Genomic DNA, 17,811 nt, shown 5'->3' on the forward strand with positions numbered 1-17,811 from the left:
GTTTTAATCCTTATATTGGAGCCAACTAATGGTTTTAATCCTTATATTGGAGCCAACTAATGGTTTTAATCCTTATACTGAAGGCAACTAATGGTTTTCATCCTTATACTGGAGGCAACTAATGGTTTTCATCCTTATACTGGAGGCAACTAATGGTTTTCATCCTTATATTGGAGGCAACTAATGGTTTTAATCCTTATACTGGAGGCAACTAGTGGTTTTCATCCTTATATTGGAGGCAACTAATGGTTTTAATCCTTATACTGGAGGCAACTAGGTGGTTTTAAGCCTTATACTGGAGGCAACTAGTTGGTTTTAATCCTTATACTGGAGGCAACTAATGGTTTTCATCCTTATATTGGAGGCAACTAATGGTTTTAATCCTTATACTGGAGGCAACTAGTTGGTTTTAATCCTTATACTGGAGGCAACTAGTTGGTTTTAATCCTTATACTGGAGGCAACTAATGGTTTTCATCCTTATACTGGAGGCACCTAATGGTTTTCATCCTTATACTGGAGGCAACTAATGGTTTTCATCCTTATACTGGAGGCAACTAATGGTTTTAATCCTTATACTGGAGGCAACTAGTGGTTTTCATCCTTATACTGGAGGCAACTAATGGTTTTAATCCTTATACTGGAGGCAACTAATGGTTTTCATCCTTATACTGGAGGCACCTAATGGTTTTCATCCTTATACTGGAGGCAACTAATGGTTTTCATCCTTATACTGGAGGCAACTAATGGTTTTCATCCTTATACTGGAGGCAACTAATGGTTTTCATCCTTATACTGGAGCCAACTAATGGTTTTCATCCTTATACTGGAGGCAACTAATGGTTTTCATCCTTATACTGGAGGCAACTAATGGTTTTAATCCTTATATTGGAGGCAACTAATGGTTTTCATCCTTATACTGAAGGCAACTAATGGTTTTCATCCTTATACTGGAGGCAACTAATGGTTTTCATCCTTATACTGGAGGCAACTAATGGTTTTAATCCTTATATTGGAGCCAACTAGTTGGTTTTAATCCTTATACTGGAGGCAACTAATGGTTTTCATCCTTATACTGGAGGCAACTAATGGTTTTAATCCTTATACTGGAGGCAACTAATGGTTTTAATCCTTATACTGGAGGCAACTAATGGTTTTAATCCTTATACTGGAGGCAACTAGTTGGTTTTAATCCTTATACTGGAGGCAACTAATGGTTTTAATCCTTATACTGGAGCCAACTAATGGTTTTCATCCTTATACTGGAGCCAACTAATGGTTTTAATCCTTATACTGGAGGCAACTAGTTGGTTTTAATCCTTATACTGGAGGCAACTAATGGTTTTCATCCTTCTTTCATCCATCATATACTCCCTAGTTCTGTTAGACTGAATAATAGAACAGACTGTCCTGGTAATGTAGCCAACATTTTGGGCATGCCTGCACCTTGTGAATAATCTTCTACAAATTCAGTGAATGGTGTAATGTTCTTATATTTTCTGCATGTCTGCGAAATGTAGGAATGTCAGCGAAAAAAATACTATGCCATGCCAGTATTAGAAAAGCTGTTGGTGATTCTTTATGTGGCCTGACAGTAATCACTTTTGAAACAATAGTCATGATGCTGGATCTGATATCTGTTTCTTTCTCCGTAGAGTGTCAAGGAAGATAACTGCAGCTGAACAAAGAGACACAACGCACAACATGGATTGTTCATCGTGCTATCCATGTTTACACCATTTAGCACTTAGAGATCCAAAGTTATATTGTCAAACATTTTATGTCCTATCTACCGTTACTGTACTACAGAATTTTAAAAGCGCATTATTTGAGGATTCTGTATTTTACATCATTGTATCTAAACGCACACTACTATTTAGCCTGTCTACGTTTGTAGATACGCTAGACATTTTGTAGACGTTTTCCTGACGATTAACATTTATCTCAAGACGTTTGTAAAATGTGTAGAATTATTACACTGCTATGTCCAATCCAGTTATTGAACGGGGATATTTCTAAAAACAATTCAGATTAAGTTTGCTTTTCTTACCTGTGAAATACATGAAAAAGTATGTATGTACCGTCTGAGTCTATAATGCAAAAGTATTATTTGTTTGTGAGTGGGTGGTTTTATTTGGAGGCGTTTATCTTGGTCCTGCTAGTACACATGTTGATGTTCTTTATTCATGTCAAGTAATCTAATGATAAGTTAAATGGATTTATTTTAAATAATTGTGTGATCTTTTATCAGCCTGCTACTGAATAATCATCACATAATCAAATCATCAGAGGACAGGGAAATATACAAAATATTCTATGAATGTATAATATTTTATTTTACAACGAAAAAAATAACATCTTTATCATGAATGGAAATTCATACATTTATCATTATTAATAAAATATTTGTTCAGGTCCACATCAAATGAAACTGACAAAACTCTCATCTCCCATAATGCATTGCCCGTTTACCACCAGCTGCCAGCTGAGTTCTTTACCAATGCAAGTAAACTACGAGATACTCTTTTTGGAAAGGGAGCACCCCTTCAGCTTACTTTATTAATTTCTATAAGGTAGGTAAAATAGTTAGTTTATTTACAACTATTTTCCAATATAATGGGTCCTCGGCAACATGTTTGTTATAACGCATGTTATTATGGATGAATAGCGAGCTAACTCCAGCTAGCTAGCTAAAGTCGGGTTGTCAACACAGTCGCTGGCTAACGTTAGCTGTGGTTATATTGCGGCTTTGTTTACACACTGTTTACAAAGGCCTGGATGCAAGTAGCTAGCTAGCCACTAGCCAGCTACCGTCAGCAGTGCACTCACCTGCAGCAAGGAACGACGAAGGGTAGGTAACCGGTACTACGTTGAACGGGCAGCTCCCATTTTTCTCTAGTAACGACGTTAGAAAGAGATAATATTTCAGAAATTGATTCTATCTCGAAATGGTATCACGCAATGCGACCTTACATTTTGTAGACTGCATTTGCTGTCACGAGTTGCAAATTAATAATCATCAATAATAATATTAATGCTTGGTTTAACGATAAATTGTTGTTATAGTGATGCATTAATAGTACAGATGTAGGATCTTAACTTGATCACTCTTTTGTTGCTGAGAATTTTCCTGCACGGCAGGAAATACAAACTTAATAGTCTATTCAATGTTTTAAAAGGCTTCTAAAGTTTGTAATTTAGCTTTAAAATGTCTGACATGATTTGCCCTAATCAAAAATGTATCAATCCCTACAAAACATGTTCATTAATTATAATCCACATAGCTAATAATTCACATTTCCTGTTGCTTCATGATTATGTTCCTGCTGTAGCAAACTGCCTCAAATTAAAATCCTACGTCTGTAGCTATTATGTAGAAAAGCTGCTTTTGAAATTCTGCCTATATAGGCTAGGTTTGAAGTTTGCCTACTGAATAACCTATGGGCTTAACCGTCTTTGTGACTGTATTTGTCTTAAGGCTATGGAGCTGTCGTCTCAAGACCCTCATCCTATGGCTTTGGATCTCTCAAAGAGATGTGGGAATAGTCATCTGAATCCCAGGACCACAGAGGTTCTGGACCTGATGAAGAAGCCCAGCTGGCACAGCATCACTGACGACCATGTGTCCATGCCCTGCATGCAGCTCCTCTCTGAGAAAACACTAACAGACACAGGTGTCAGACTTTCCTACGGGACTAGGACTTGTGTTCGCTCCCCCCTTTTACATAATGGTATGGACAGAAGCTTACGGGACTCAGGGTTGTACGAGCAACACCCTACAGAGAGCCTAAATGCAGAGAGCCCCATTTCTGAAAGTATTGAGGGAGACGAGAGTCAGAGTGACTCTGATGTCATTTTGCTTGTTTCCAGTTCTAAGGAAGCACCCTCACCTCAGGACTATTTAGACAGGGGATCTGTTAGTCCCTTAGTGGATTCTCCGTCCCCTGGCGCTGTCTCTTTGGGTGAAGCTAAAAGTTGTTTTCTACTGCCCCAGACACTGAGTTCCCCCAGTCCTGACAATACATATTCAGAGGATTCATCTGAAAGCACAGAGGAGATGTCGGTGAATGCAAAACCTGTTCTTAACCTGTCGGAATTAGCTGCTGTGTATGGGAAATATGTCAGGTCTCCTGTGGATGTCTCAAGTGATGATAGTGATGTCATTGAAGTTCCCATCACCAATGAAAAGAAAAAGATTCACAGTTTACCTGTTGATGTTCAAAATGAGAAAAGGCTGACAGGTGAAGCTAGTAATGTTGTAAAAAAAAGCCTTTCTCCACATCCTAGAACAATACAGCCTGGGGTCAGCGCTCAGAAACTCACCAACAATGTCACTCGCCATCATTCAAAAATACATACCAAAAACTCAAGTAGAATATTACCCAAGGAACATTCTGGCGACACAATGGACTCAAAAGAGAAGTCATCTAGTTCAGAGGATGAGTCTTGGTTACAGCCAACTGTCTACCTGTACAGGTGTGTAGTAGAATCTGATGACTCTGATGTGGAACGTCGGACAGTTCGACAGGACCCCTCTGAGAGCCTACGTTCCTCTAGAAGGCCACAGAGAGGATCATCACCTGCTACAGAGTCATGGACCAAGGCCACACACGTGGAAGACATCCAACAGGAGCCCTCCTCACCCAGGAGCAAAAGGTCAGGAACCAAGCAGAAAATCCACCAGAGAAGCCCAGCAAAGCAGGCCTCAAGTAGTAGAAAAGCAGCAGCAAGTAAAACAAAACGGAGGAGGGAGAAACACAAACAAGCCGGCTCATCCTCCATGTTCTCCCATGAAGAGGCAGAAATCAAGCTGAAATATGCAAACTACAAACAGGACAAAAGGGCCAGTAAATCAGAGGACTTTTGCCCTTTTGTGCACATGGAGCAGAGGGAGTACTCTGCTTGTACAGTGATCAACGATCAGCAGGAGGAGAAGGATGTGAGGCGGAACAAAGGACAGCAACAACAACCAACTGGGTCTGTGTCTTTGTCTGGTGTCGTTCCTAAGACGTCTTGTTATCGTCTGGGTCGCCTCAGCTCAAAGAGTAAGTCTCAGCCCCTAATGGTGTGCTGCCTGTGTGGTGGGTCTGCTAATGCTGTGGGCCTAGGGGACCTACACGGACCTTACTATCCAACTGGACCTGCTTTGGAGGAACAAGGCAAACAGCAGGCCCAGAGGGAAGAATACAAGGACAGTGAACTGTCTGTAGATTGTAAGATAGGCCTATGTGGTCAGGTAGGGGAGAATGGGTTACATGAACTGAGCAATGTGCCTAGAGTAGAGGCTGTAGTTGATGACTGCTGCATCACAGTCAGTGATTGTGAAAGCTCCACATTGCCTTCAGCCAAAAAGCTCCGAACAAATGGCTGCGTGATGGACGGCCACAGTCTGCCTGTGGTGCCCCACAACACCAATGAATGCTGGATCCACGAGGACTGTGGCATATGGTCCACAGGTGTTTTCTTGGTTAAAGGAAAGCTCTACGGCTTGGAGGAGGCTGTTAGGTTCGCCCAAGAAACAGTGAGTCAAATTCAACGATACCTCTTTGTTTGAGATAATGTGCATTTGTGCTTGCGTATCTCGAGTGCAACATAGATGAGAACATAACGGAAAATAGGATCATATTGCTGTGTATGCTAAATCAAATTGCATTGGTGTCTTCCTAACATTCCTGAAATGTAGGTTCGGTCTGCCTCACTTTATCAAAATATGTAAACAAGGTCAAACTGAAGCAGCTCAGATAGACAGAGGACCATTATGCTTGTGACTAGGTAACACAATGCCTTACTCCTTCACTGTCCTTGGCCTCTCAAATACAGCTTTATGCAAACATGCTTTTTTACATTTCCTTTCTTTTCCAGGTGTGTTCAACATGCCACGCAGCAGGTGCAACCATGGGCTGCTTCCAGAAAGGGTGCCCCAATAAGTACCACTACAGCTGTGCAGCTCAGTCAGGTGGGAAGCTGTCCTGCTCTGCCTATGTACAATTATGTCAATGAAGAAACATTGTGTTGACTAAATGTTTTATTTTCTATCTATCTTTGCAGGCTGTGTGCTTAACGAGGAAAACTTCTCCATGAGATGTCCAAAGCACAAGGTAGATGTAACAATTGTCATTCCAGCAGTACCTGGTAAAATAACAAAACACAGGATGTTTAAGGAAATATATGTACATTTGTGTATAGCTATCTTACTAACATTTACAAATGTAGGTGTAATGATTAATAAATGGTGAGCAAACAGTTTGTAAATGCCTTATAAATGGTTTATTATGGACCCTTAAAATATAGGGTTGCCTAAAGATCATTACTTTTTGATCTGAGATCTAGGCTATTAGCGCAGTGTTTCTGAAATATTGCACTTTTGTCCTTTCCAGAATAAATCATTCAGAGGTGTGAACATGCCAGACAACAGATGACAGGAGAGAAGGAATTGGACACCATGGAAGGTATGTTATTTTCTATGCCCTTGACATGTTACATTCATCATGTGAGACTAGACGGTTTAAAATGTACTAACTATAGATGTGTGTCCTTTGGAAGGGCTCCGGGTTTATTTGTAAATAGGACGGTATTTAGTCATTGATGCTCATCAGTCAGACTGTGAGAGATCTGTGATTGTGCATCGTGTTAGAGCTTGTTTTAGTGTTTGGTACAGCTAGGCCCTAAGACTGTGCTGATTTGATTGTTTTCTCCACAAATAAGTTGAGCATCTTTACCCACAGTATGTTTAAAACAGGACTTAGGGTAAGATTTCACTATTGTTCAAAGTGACATCAAACTCAAACAAGTTTGTGCTAATGATCCTCTGGAGCACGTTGTTCCCAAACTGGGTCGGGACCCACTTGTGGGTTGTGGCAGGGGTCCAGGTGGGTCGTGGGATTACATTTTTTGTCCGTTGCATTTTTACCAAAAACATACTTTTTTTGATGATACATTTTTGGGATAGAAAAATGCTTTGTGTGAATTTAAATTATTAAAACCAAATAGAAAATATTTAGAAAATATAATTGACCTATACATTTGTAAATAAGAGCCTTTAATCTTTGAGCTAGATAAGCAGGCCCCATTGATTTTGTTATAATGTTTGAGCATTGCAATAGAGCACTAATCTGTCAAAAAGTGTAGAATTGCAGGAAATGTGCTTAAGATCTGCCACATTTTCTCCCAGCTCCATTGCAACATGTATACAATTGCAGAAGAACATTTTCTTTATAAAGCAACATTTTATTTAAACTTCACGGCAAAATGTGTAGAATTGCTGGAAATTAGCTTCAAAACGTAAAATGTTTCTCTCCACTGCCAGATTATATTTTTTACTTATTATTTTTATACTGTATTTTTTACTTGTTCTGTCTGTGTATGTTTTTTCACAGCTCAAACATTTAAGGTGGATCACAAAGCTAAAAAGTTTGGGAACATTAACATTTACATTTTAGTCATTTAGCAGACGTTCTTATCCAGAGTGACTAACAGGAGCAATTAGGGTTAAGTGCCTTGCTCAAGGGGAAAACATCGAAAGATTTTTCACCTAGTTGGCTCGGGGATTCAAACCTGCCACCCCTGCTCTAGAGGATTCCAAATTCAATTTGGATTATTAGTTGATTAAGGAACACACACACAATCTACAGTGTCAGTTTGACAGGGATTGTACACAGAAATGGCAGAAAAGCCATGATAATTACTTTGAAGTTTAAAGAGGTTTGAATTCCATTTAAGAATCCTAACAGGAAGGTTTAGAGGTACAGCCAGTCACTGCTGTTGATGAGTGTAGGTAGACCTTCCCTCAGTGAGATGAGCTGTGTGGAACATGAGAACCTACCTAGTGATTGGGACCCTGGCAGAACAAGGTGTGAAAAAGCAATGACACTGATTTGCCAACTGTGCTAAAAGAATATCCTCAATCTGCTGCAAGGGCTTCTGGGTTAACATGCATAGCCTACCATGTTGAAACTGATTTGATTTGCTCTGCAGTTGTAAAAAATATTTATTTTTTTATCTCGGGCTTCGCAAGAGATAAATGCGTGAATGTGGTGCAGAAAGTATGTACTTTCACACCCATGTCTATTTCAGTGTGTGACCCTAGCTACTCTATAGCTGTACTGTAAACTTGAGTAACTGATTATTTTTGTCCAATTCTATAACAGTGTCACTGTTCCCTTGTGTTTCCCTGACAGCTAAACCTCATTGGCAGCAGCCACCAGATAGATAGTCTCCTTCACCCCAGAGAAGAGGCTGTGGAAGAACTGCAACATTCTATTCATGTTTTCTTTTATCTCTTGAATGTTTACATTGAGTCCATGTTACTTCAGTATTATTAATGATTCTGAATTGATTGTACCAATGAAGCCAAATGCTCTTATTGTGTGTCTGCCTGCAGATGGCCGTAGTCTTTTTGGCCCGTCTCCACTGTGGAAGCTTGAGAGTTATGTTGCCAGGTTTGTTGTGCTGTTTGCTTTGTTGAAAGACCAAAATATCACTGTTTGGTCCTCTGTTTTATTTTGTTTAAGTTTTATATCTATGTTTGGTCTTTTTACCTTTTAATACTGAAATGACGATTGACATGTTTTTGTGTTCACAATGTGTGACAGAATTGCTATTGTTTCCTTATTTGATAGGAACCTTTATTTAATAGGAACCTTGAGAGGACAATAGTTGAGTTCAGTATTCATCCTAATTAACAGTGATTGAAAGGCCAACCAGTCACTCCCCTGATAATATGACTTGTTTTGCAAGATTGCTACTTTGAAATTCAGATTTCTGTATGTTACTATAAGGATTTTTGCATCTCAGATTATCCTGGTGGAATGCTTTGGTAATCATTCGGAACTAAATGGCAACAGAGGAAGTGATGGATCTCCAGAAAGGCTTCTATGGCTGCGCTTACACAGGCAGCCCAATTCGGATATTTTTTCCACTAATTGGTCTTTTGACCAATCACTTCAGATCTTTTCGCATCAGATCTATTTCAGATCTGATTGGTCAAAAGACCGTTTTAGTTTTTTTTTAAATATCAGAATTGGGCTGCCTATCTAAATTCAGTCATAAAGGCATATTTATTTTCTATTTATGATTTAATCATGTTGTGCATATTTATTTATGTAATGTTCAGCTGACATGGTGGTAGTGCTGCTCAATGAGGAAAAGGTACAATCTGTTTTGCACAAAGTTTGCAAAGGTTGGTACATTCAACCCACTGGGCACACACTGGTTGAATCAACGTTGTTTCCACGTCATTTCAATAAAGTTACTTAGAACCACTGTGGAATAGACGTTGCATTGACGTCTGTGCCCAGTGTGAAGTGATTTTGAATTTGACCTGATATCATTGGCTCCAGAGATTATGATTTTATACTGGGTTCTGTTAATGCAGTCATTAAGGAAATGTATGGGTGTTCCAGTCTTACATATGTGTGAGGAAGAGATGGCTAACACATGGAATTAATTGTCTGTAACAGCTTGCAACTGTTGCCTTTTTGTCATCTGTTTGAATAAAAGCTGACATTCCTGTGTACGTCACCTGTTTTAAGATGTGATCATTTTTATCATAATTCATCTCTCTTATTAGATGTATCCATGATTCAGTAGCCGTGATTCAGTGGGACAGGTTAGGTTAAGATATTCTGTATAAAAATGCTCGAACATATGCTGAACTTGTGTTGCATACAACAAAGGGAAGTCTGGATGTATCCGTGCTGTTTATGTTCTCTTTATGTAAGTACAGTAATTGTAGATAACTGCCCTATTCTAGACTGCTACGGTCATGTTGAACCATTCACCCTCTCCTTGTATGAATAATTATTCTGCAAACTGTTCAGATGCCTTCTGTGACCTATTCTTCTATTCCTCTACCTCTGTTATCAGGAATAATCTGCTCTCAATGTTTTACTGCGCGTGTCTGCCTCACTTTTAACTGGGTGTCATCCTGACCTGGTGGGTGGTGCTCACGGAGCACATCTCACCTTGTTGAACTCAGAATATAACCGTGTTCCCCCCTGCTAAAATAGACTGGCATCCCATTCTTGTGTGAGAGAGCTGTGGCTTTGTCTCCAGGAAGAGGGTTTAACTGAGCAAATCTCTGCATTTTAAGCAGCCAATTTCACAGAGAATATTCAAACAGCTGTTGTGTTTCCTCCCCATGGAAGATGAGACTATATTTAGCTGCCTTTCATTACAAGGGTTTACACATGGACAGCCATTTGGAATGGCAGCTCCATATGCTAACAGTTTGATCTCTTAGCATACAGATGTAGGATCTTAATTTTAGCACTTTTGTTGCTGAGAATGCTCCTGCACTGCAGGAAGTACCGATGAACTTTGTGATTGACATAAATTCACTGAAAACCCACACTAACACACAGTGCCTTCAGAAAGTATTCAGACCTCTTGACTTTTTACACATTTTGTTACAGCCTTATTCTAAATGGATTTGAAAAAAATCCTCAGAGATCTACACACAATACCCCATAGTGACAAAGCAAAAACTGTTTTTTAGAAATGTTTGCAAATGTATTAAAAAAAAAAAAAACTGAAATACCTTATTTACATAAGTATTCAGACCCTTTGCTATAAGACTCAAAATTTGTCTCAGGTGCATCCTGTTTCCATTGATCATCAATGAGATGTTTCTACAACTTGATTGGAGTCCACCTGTGGTAAATTCAATTGATTGGACATGATTTGGAAAGGTACACACCTGCATATATAAGGTCCCACAGTTGACAGTGCATGTCAGAGCAAAAACCAAGCCATGAGGTTGAAGGAATTGTCCATAGAGGTCCTAGACAGGATTGTGTCGAGGCACAGATCTGGGGAATGGTACCAAAACATTTCTGCAGCATTGAAGGTCCCCAAGAACACAGTGGCCTCCATCATTCTTAAATGGAAGAAGTTTGGAACCACCAAGACTCGTCCTAGAGCTGCCGCCCGGCCAAACTGAACAATCGGGGGAGAAGGGCCTTGGTCAGGGTTGTGACCAAGAACCCGATGATCACTCTGACAGAGCTCTAGAGTTCCTCTGTGGAGATGGGAGAACCTTCCAGAAGGACAACCATTTCTGTAGCACTCCACCAATGGAAGCCACGCCTCAGTAAAAGGCACATGACAGCCTGCTTGGAGTTTGCCAAAAGTTACCTAAAGGACTCTGACCATGAGAAACAAGATTCTCTGGTCTGATGAAACCAAGATTGAACTCTTTGGCCTGAATGCCAAGTGTCACGTCTGGAGGAAACCTGGCACCATCCCTATAGTGAAGCATGGTGGTGGCAGCATAGCGGTGTGGGGATGTTTTTCAGCGGCAGGGACTGGGAGACTAGTCAGGATTGAAGGAAAGATGAACGGAGCAAAGTATAGAGAGATCCTTGATGAAAACCTGCTCCAGAGCGCTCAGGACCTCAGACTAGGGCGAAGGTTCCCCTTCGGGGACAATTCTCTGAATGTACTTCTAAGCCTCCCGGGTGGCGCAGTGGTCTAGGGCACTGCATCGCAGTGCTAGCTGCGCCACCAGAGTCTCTGGGTTCGCGCCCAGGCTGGGCTGGGTTCGCGCCCAGGCTCTGTCGCAGCCGGCCGCAACCGGGAGGTCCGTGGGGCGACGCACAATTGGCATAGCGTCGTCCGGGTTAGGGAGGGTTTGGCCGGTAGGGATATCCTTGTCTCAGTATGTAAAATGTAATGAAATGTAATGTAATGAAATGTAAAAATAAAAAAATAAAAAAAATGTAATAAAATGTATGCACTCTACTGTAAGTCGCTCTGGATAAGAGCGTCTGCTAAATGACTAAAATGTAAAATGTAAAAAATGTCCTTGAGTGGCCCAGCCAGAGCCCGGACTTGAACCCAATCGAACATCTCTGTAGAGACCTGAAAATAGCTGTGCAGTAAAGCTCCCCATCCAACCTGACAGAGCTTGAGATAATCTGCAGAGAAAAAAGGGAGAAACTCCCCAAATATGGGTGTGCCAAGCTTGTAGCATCATACCCAAGAAGACTCAATGCTGTAATCGCTGGCAAATGTTCTTCAACAAAGTACTGAGTAAAGGGTCTGAATAATTATGTACATTTGATATTTCAGTATTTTTACTTTTAATACGTTTGCAAAAATGTCAATACAATTTTTTTCGCTATTGTGTGTAGACTATTTTATACATTTTAGAATAAAGCTGTAACGCAACAAAATGTGAAAAAAGTCAAGAGGTTTGAATACTTTTCCGAAGGTATTAACATATAATAACAGCAGCACTTTTCATGTAGCATACTTTTGGCTAGATTATTTTCTTGTGACAATATAGATCAAATTAAGATCCTACACCTGTAGGTGACTGATGATGCTGGATATCTGTCTGAGGATGACAGATGCTGAAGAGTTTGGTGGAAAATACCAAACATGTATTATGCCTCATTGGACAATTTTGAAACACTTGCATCATCCAACATAATGTGGGTTGTATTTCAGTCATTATGACAGTGGAAATAATGCTTCTTGCATAAATACCATGACATTTCAAATTTTTCCTACAGTACCCTACTGTAAGTATTCCCCCAACCCCTGTCCTCTATCACCAATGTGTGGAATCCAACAAGTTGACACATCAGTTAATGCTGTGACCGGGTATAAGAGATATTAATATAACGCAGGCGTAGGTTGTAAACACAGTACAACTCATCAGATAGTGCTGTAACTAGGGCAGTTCCACTATAAAAGCCTTTTCAAATGTTAACTGGGTATAAGAAAAATGTATTTAACGTAGGTGTAAATTGTAAACACAGCAAAATGCCAGCCTCATAATTGCTAACCTTGTTTGACTTTGGGCCATTTCAGTGAACGGAGTGACCTATGAGAGCTATCATTTAACTCTGTAGCAAGCGTTTTGTTAGGACGAGCGTTTTAGCTGTATCTAAGATAAATAATCGCTTGTTTATTTTAGAGATTAAGTTAAGAGAGACAGGGAGAGCTCTGTCACGCTAAATTGTCTCATTATAATGTTTATGCCTAAGGCCCACACTTCTCTCACTCTTTCACTCTCTTTCTCCATCTCTCTCCCTCTCTTTCTCTCTCCTCTCTCTCCCGCTCTCTCCATCTCGTTCTCACTCACTCTTTCTCTCTCTCTCAGTGCATGCAGCAGCCTTAGCTCTGGGCGCAGTGTTATCTCAGCTCCCAGGACTCTGACAGGCTCATTCGATCACAATCCCTCCCACTATCTCAGCAGCTCAGCACAGCAGCACAATGCCATTGCTGGTCACTCATAATCTCATCATATGCGCGACCCGATACCGTTGATTGGTCATTGGTCAACAATCAAGACGAGCAACTATTTGATTCTGAAGCATAGATGAGAATTTAAGGATGGGCAATGGATTCATAACAACAAAGACAACGAAAATAATTCTTGGGGATTATGTGTCTATTGATATTGGCAGATATTGCTGCACTGTTGGAACTAGAATCATAAGTATTTTGCTGCATCTGCAATAACTTCTGCAAAACTGTGATTTGATTTTAGATTTGATTTGATTTGAGATGTCTACATGTAGAGGACTTTCTCCCAACAATATAGTCTTGTGGATGTGAAAAGCCTCCTGCATGTTTACCCCTCAAGGTTTTCCAACCTCCAGGACTTGGAGATTAAATGTACAGTTCCACTAGACCTGTAAGCCATTCCTCTCTCTACTTGGCAATGAGTTCACACACTCTTACACACTTGCTCAAGGCTCTTATAAAGGCTCTTCCACACAGGCTTAACAGGCACACTGTGGCCAGTTTAATATCCCTCAGAGTTGGATACAGTATCATACTCTTTTTATTCACACCTAAAGATGTCAAATCTTCATTTGAGCCAGTTTGCTACAGCAGGAAAACAATCCTGCAGTAACAGGAAATGGGAATTATTATGTGGATTATAACTAATGGACATTTTTGTCGGTGTTGATACACAAAATCAAGTCTGAAATTTCAAAATGGAAATTACAAACTTCAGAAGCCTTTTTAAACCTTGAATACACTACAAGTTTTCCTGCAACAGTGTAATTCAATTAAAATCCTACATCTGTACAGGTCATCTCTGTGGTCTTACACTCTGTGTGCATGATTAGCTAAGGAGACTGAACATCATTGTATTCTTTTCATTAGAAGTAACATTCAGATAGTATTTAAGGATGTATCAAACCGTTATCCTCCCAGCCGCTCTCCCCCTGCTAGCCACAGCTACAGTAGAGACAGTAAACATGACAGTGGAGTGGAGAGGCAGTGAGGTGTGCAGTGCAGTGCTCTATAGTAATTGCTATGCTGAACATGCAGTCCTGATGATTTCCACTCCAGCAGCAGCAGCACTGCCTTGGCCAGGGTGAGCTGTTGGTTTCCCTGCTGTGCTGCATCCAAGCAGATCCACAGGCCTGCCCTGGTACTGGTTGTCTCAAGCACTGATGCTCACCCTATTCACTCACCCCTTCTCATTATCTCCACACGCTTCATCATTGTGATACACAGTGTAGGCCCCAGAAAGAATATAAAATATTTTTCAGGCCTCCCGAGTGGCGCAGCGGTCTAAAGCACTGCATCACAGTGCAAGAGGCGTCACAACAGACCCAGGTTTGATCCCGGGCTGTATCACAACCGGCCGTGATCGGGAGTCCCATAGGGCGGTGCACAATTGGGTTAGGGGAGGGTTTGGCTGGGGGGGCTTTACTTGGCACATCACGCTCTAGCGACTCCTTGTGGTGGGCCAGGCGCCTGCAGGCTGACCTCGGTTGTCAGGTGAACAGTGTTTCCTCAGGCACCATTGGTGCAGCTGACTTCCGGGTTAAGCGGGCAGGTGTTAAGAAGCACAGTTTGGTGGGTCATGTTTCGGAGGACGCATGACTCGACCTTCGCCTCCCGAGCCCGTTGGGGAGTTGCAACGATGAGACAAGATAGAAATTGGGTAGAAGAAAATCAAATATATATATATTTTTCAAATGAGCTAGCAACATTTTGTGGCCAGTAGTCTCCGAACTACACTCTACATTATTAGACTACATAAACCTTTGGCAAGTAGTTATTGGTTAGTAGTGAGGGTTTAACGTGGTTTAACTAGAAATCCTGGGTCACATTTGCCAAAAACCCATCTGGGATTGTATAATACAGACCAGCCCTGTTTTGGATAGAATCACTTTACTGTACATCACAACTGAGCAGAAACAATGCATCAGTGGTTTCAGAATTGAGTGGGGCGTCATTGAGTGGGCTCTCTAAAATACCTTTTAAATAAACACCAGAACCATGATTCATCCAGATTAATTATACTTTCAACAAAATACAGAGTGGTCATTTCCCCCGTGATCTAGTCTAGTAGCACATCTCCTTTCTGTTGCCACCAGCCAGCCATGCTGCAGCCTCACAGGCACCACACACTTCAAAGCCACACAACAGATTCAAGCTTCATTTCAGATTGCTTTATTTCATTTTGAATGAAAGGAGAGGAAAGTTTAGGGAAGACAGCGTTCTATTGGATGGACAGAATAAGAGACGAGTTCTAGCAGCGCATGTTCTACAGACAAACTCCACAACACGGCAGCGTGGTAAAATTACACGGCACAGAAAGACAAGGAAATCCCATAACATTACTAATAACAAAACACATAAATAACAGATTTATGAAATATCTACTCATGAGAATATATCAGCAGCTGAGAGGCAACAGAACTGGACTGCTGCTTTCAAAATGCATTGATGTTTATTTAAAGACAAAAAAGTGCTGAATTTCTTTCAGTCTAGTGTGTTTCTGAGGGGGTGGTGGGTGTGGCAGAGGGGGAAATAGGGCCCAGTGTGTTTGCCTCTGTTTACATACAATAAGTATTTTTCCAGTGGCAGAAAAATAAATACTTCAACTTTTCACTCTATAGATTTATTTCAACAGCGTTCCTCCAGAGCAATATTGATTCATGCAAACATTTCTGAAAAACACAACACACAGAGAGAGTAGAGTCTATTCTAAAATGAACCGTTGTGCATTTCTCCCAAATGCCTCATGTATTTCAGATGTTCCATGGTGGACATTATATCCAGTATCCCATCCTGTTTTCCAGCTTTTGAAATGTTTCCCTTTTAAAGGTAAGTCACACAAAATAAAACAAATAATTCAAGTCACATCCCAAATGTACTTGAGGACATGTAGGTAGTATCCCCATAGTCCCACTACATCGTCTGTGATCTTGTGACGGAAGCCTATACAAATATAGCACGTCAAATACAATGGAACAATTCTTTTTTGCTATTTCAGCCCTAGATTTTTTATTTTGAGAACAATATCAAATTATGCAAATTTGTGCCACAGCAAAATTTCACTATACAACAATTTTTTTGCACATATTTTTCACTTGCACAATTACTGTACGATCTGATTTCACACATGTTTTCTTTATTAACCATGCAATTAAAAAAATGCTCATCCATTCATCCTTTGATGCTTTCATCTGACATCTGCATGTACAAATTTGCCAAACTAATGTATAAAATAAAAGACCAGTCAAGGAAATTCATTTTTAGGATTCTGCCCTTTCACCTACAGTTAAAAGCTAAAAGATAACTAATTTGTTATGGCACGACATGCCCACAGAACATTTAGGCTCAGCTGGAGCTTTTAAATTAATCCCAAAAGAGGATGTATATGGTGTGTATTGGCCATATACTATCATAGTCTTATAACAGGTTTTTTTACCCATATGGTATAATACATTATAAAGAGGATACCTGAGAAAACTCAAAATGAAACCACTTTATGCTTTACATTAAACATGGACATTTCGTCCTCATGTCACCATGACACAACAGTCAATAAACTAAAGTAAAACCATAGTAGCGTTAAGCTTCTAATGGTTATGTATACTGCAGGCTATCACGTAAAGTCGGTGTTCTTATCCATTACTGCATTACTGTCATGGTGTACCAGGCCTAGCAGGCATAGCACGCAGACAAGAGAAGGTGAACTAAACACTCTGACTGACATAATAATGCACTATAGCTACTGCTAAAGAGGTAATGGCCAACATCAACATAATCCATTCACAGGAGATGAAAAGCAGTTCCATGGGATTATATGACATTGCTATGGGGGAAGGTCAAATGCAGTTTCCCTTTTCAAAATGGCTGCTTAAATTGGCAAATGTAAAACATTGGCAAATGTAAAGTATCAAAAAAGTCAAATCTCTAATGCTACTTTATAAAATAAATAGCAAAAATATATGTTCAGAAATCAAGGACTCAAATAAATAATATTAACAAAAACGACATTACATAAAGCTATTATACCCACAGAACATACGGGTATACAATACAGACACACCATAGTACCATTGGTTCACATTGCACTATGGTAAAAGTCACAATGACAGCCAACTTTTACACTCTCCAATTATCTTTTACTGATGCAATTACAGCAGATTCAAAATTGTTTAATTTCTTCCATTATTCCATGAGCCATTTATCAGAGAAGTCATTTTTGCAGAGAAGTTGCTTGAACATATTGCTTTACGATAGGATCTGGTGAGCTCCAATACAACTTACTAGGACATTATGTTGCTATTCTGTAAACTCTTGTTTTGTCCTTCACATGTTTGTTGTCTCTGTCCGATCTTGTTGTACATTTTAGTCTGAATATGGCTACAGTACAATACATCAATAAATGCCTGCAGACGCCCACACATCTGTTCAGTAATCAGTACTGGTTGTGATTGTCTTTTGTCATTCCCTCAGAGTTAATCGTCAATAGGAATGTTTGTCAGAATCTATAGTGAAACAACCACCTCCTTCAAGCACCAACCATCATTTTTCCTCATCTTCC

The 17,811-nt window shown here is 40.2% G+C and overlaps 1 protein-coding gene across 2 annotated transcripts; it reads left to right on the plus strand.

Moving 5' to 3' along the window:
• Positions 1-2,478: 2,478 nt before the first annotated feature.
• On the plus strand, positions 2,479-9,503 carry LOC120034539 (transcription factor 20-like). 2 transcript variants are annotated; one of them, XM_038981136.1, is made up of 6 exons: positions 2,479-2,850; positions 3,478-5,520; positions 5,862-5,955; positions 6,048-6,097; positions 6,377-6,448; positions 8,177-9,503. In XM_038981136.1, the coding sequence occupies exons 2-5, from the start codon at positions 3,481-3,483 to the stop codon at positions 6,416-6,418; spliced, it is 2,226 nt and encodes a 741-aa protein (XP_038837064.1). In that variant the 5' UTR covers positions 2,479-2,850; positions 3,478-3,480; the 3' UTR covers positions 6,419-6,448; positions 8,177-9,503. The 2 variants fall into 2 exon arrangements, with proteins under 2 accessions (XP_038837064.1, XP_038837063.1); XM_038981135.1 differs by having other exon boundaries at positions 2,479-2,572.
• Positions 9,504-17,811: the final 8,308 nt, after the last annotated feature.

Source organism: Salvelinus namaycush, chromosome 41 (assembly GCF_016432855.1).
Source record: "Salvelinus namaycush isolate Seneca chromosome 41, SaNama_1.0, whole genome shotgun sequence".
Lineage (NCBI taxonomy): Eukaryota > Metazoa > Chordata > Actinopteri > Salmoniformes > Salmonidae > Salvelinus > Salvelinus namaycush.

Bases quoted from the DNA above. Each gene is read 5' to 3' on its own strand.
- LOC120034539 (XM_038981136.1), top strand. From the start codon at position 3,481: ATGGAGCTGTCGTCTCAAGACCCTCATCCTATGGCTTTGGATCTCTCA. The intron at 5,956-6,047 runs GTGGGAAGCTGT...CTATCTTTGCAG, and splicing joins CAGCTGTGCAGCTCAGTCAG to GCTGTGTGCTTAACGAGGAA. The intron at 6,098-6,376 runs GTAGATGTAACA...TGTCCTTTCCAG, and splicing joins TGAGATGTCCAAAGCACAAG to AATAAATCATTCAGAGGTGT.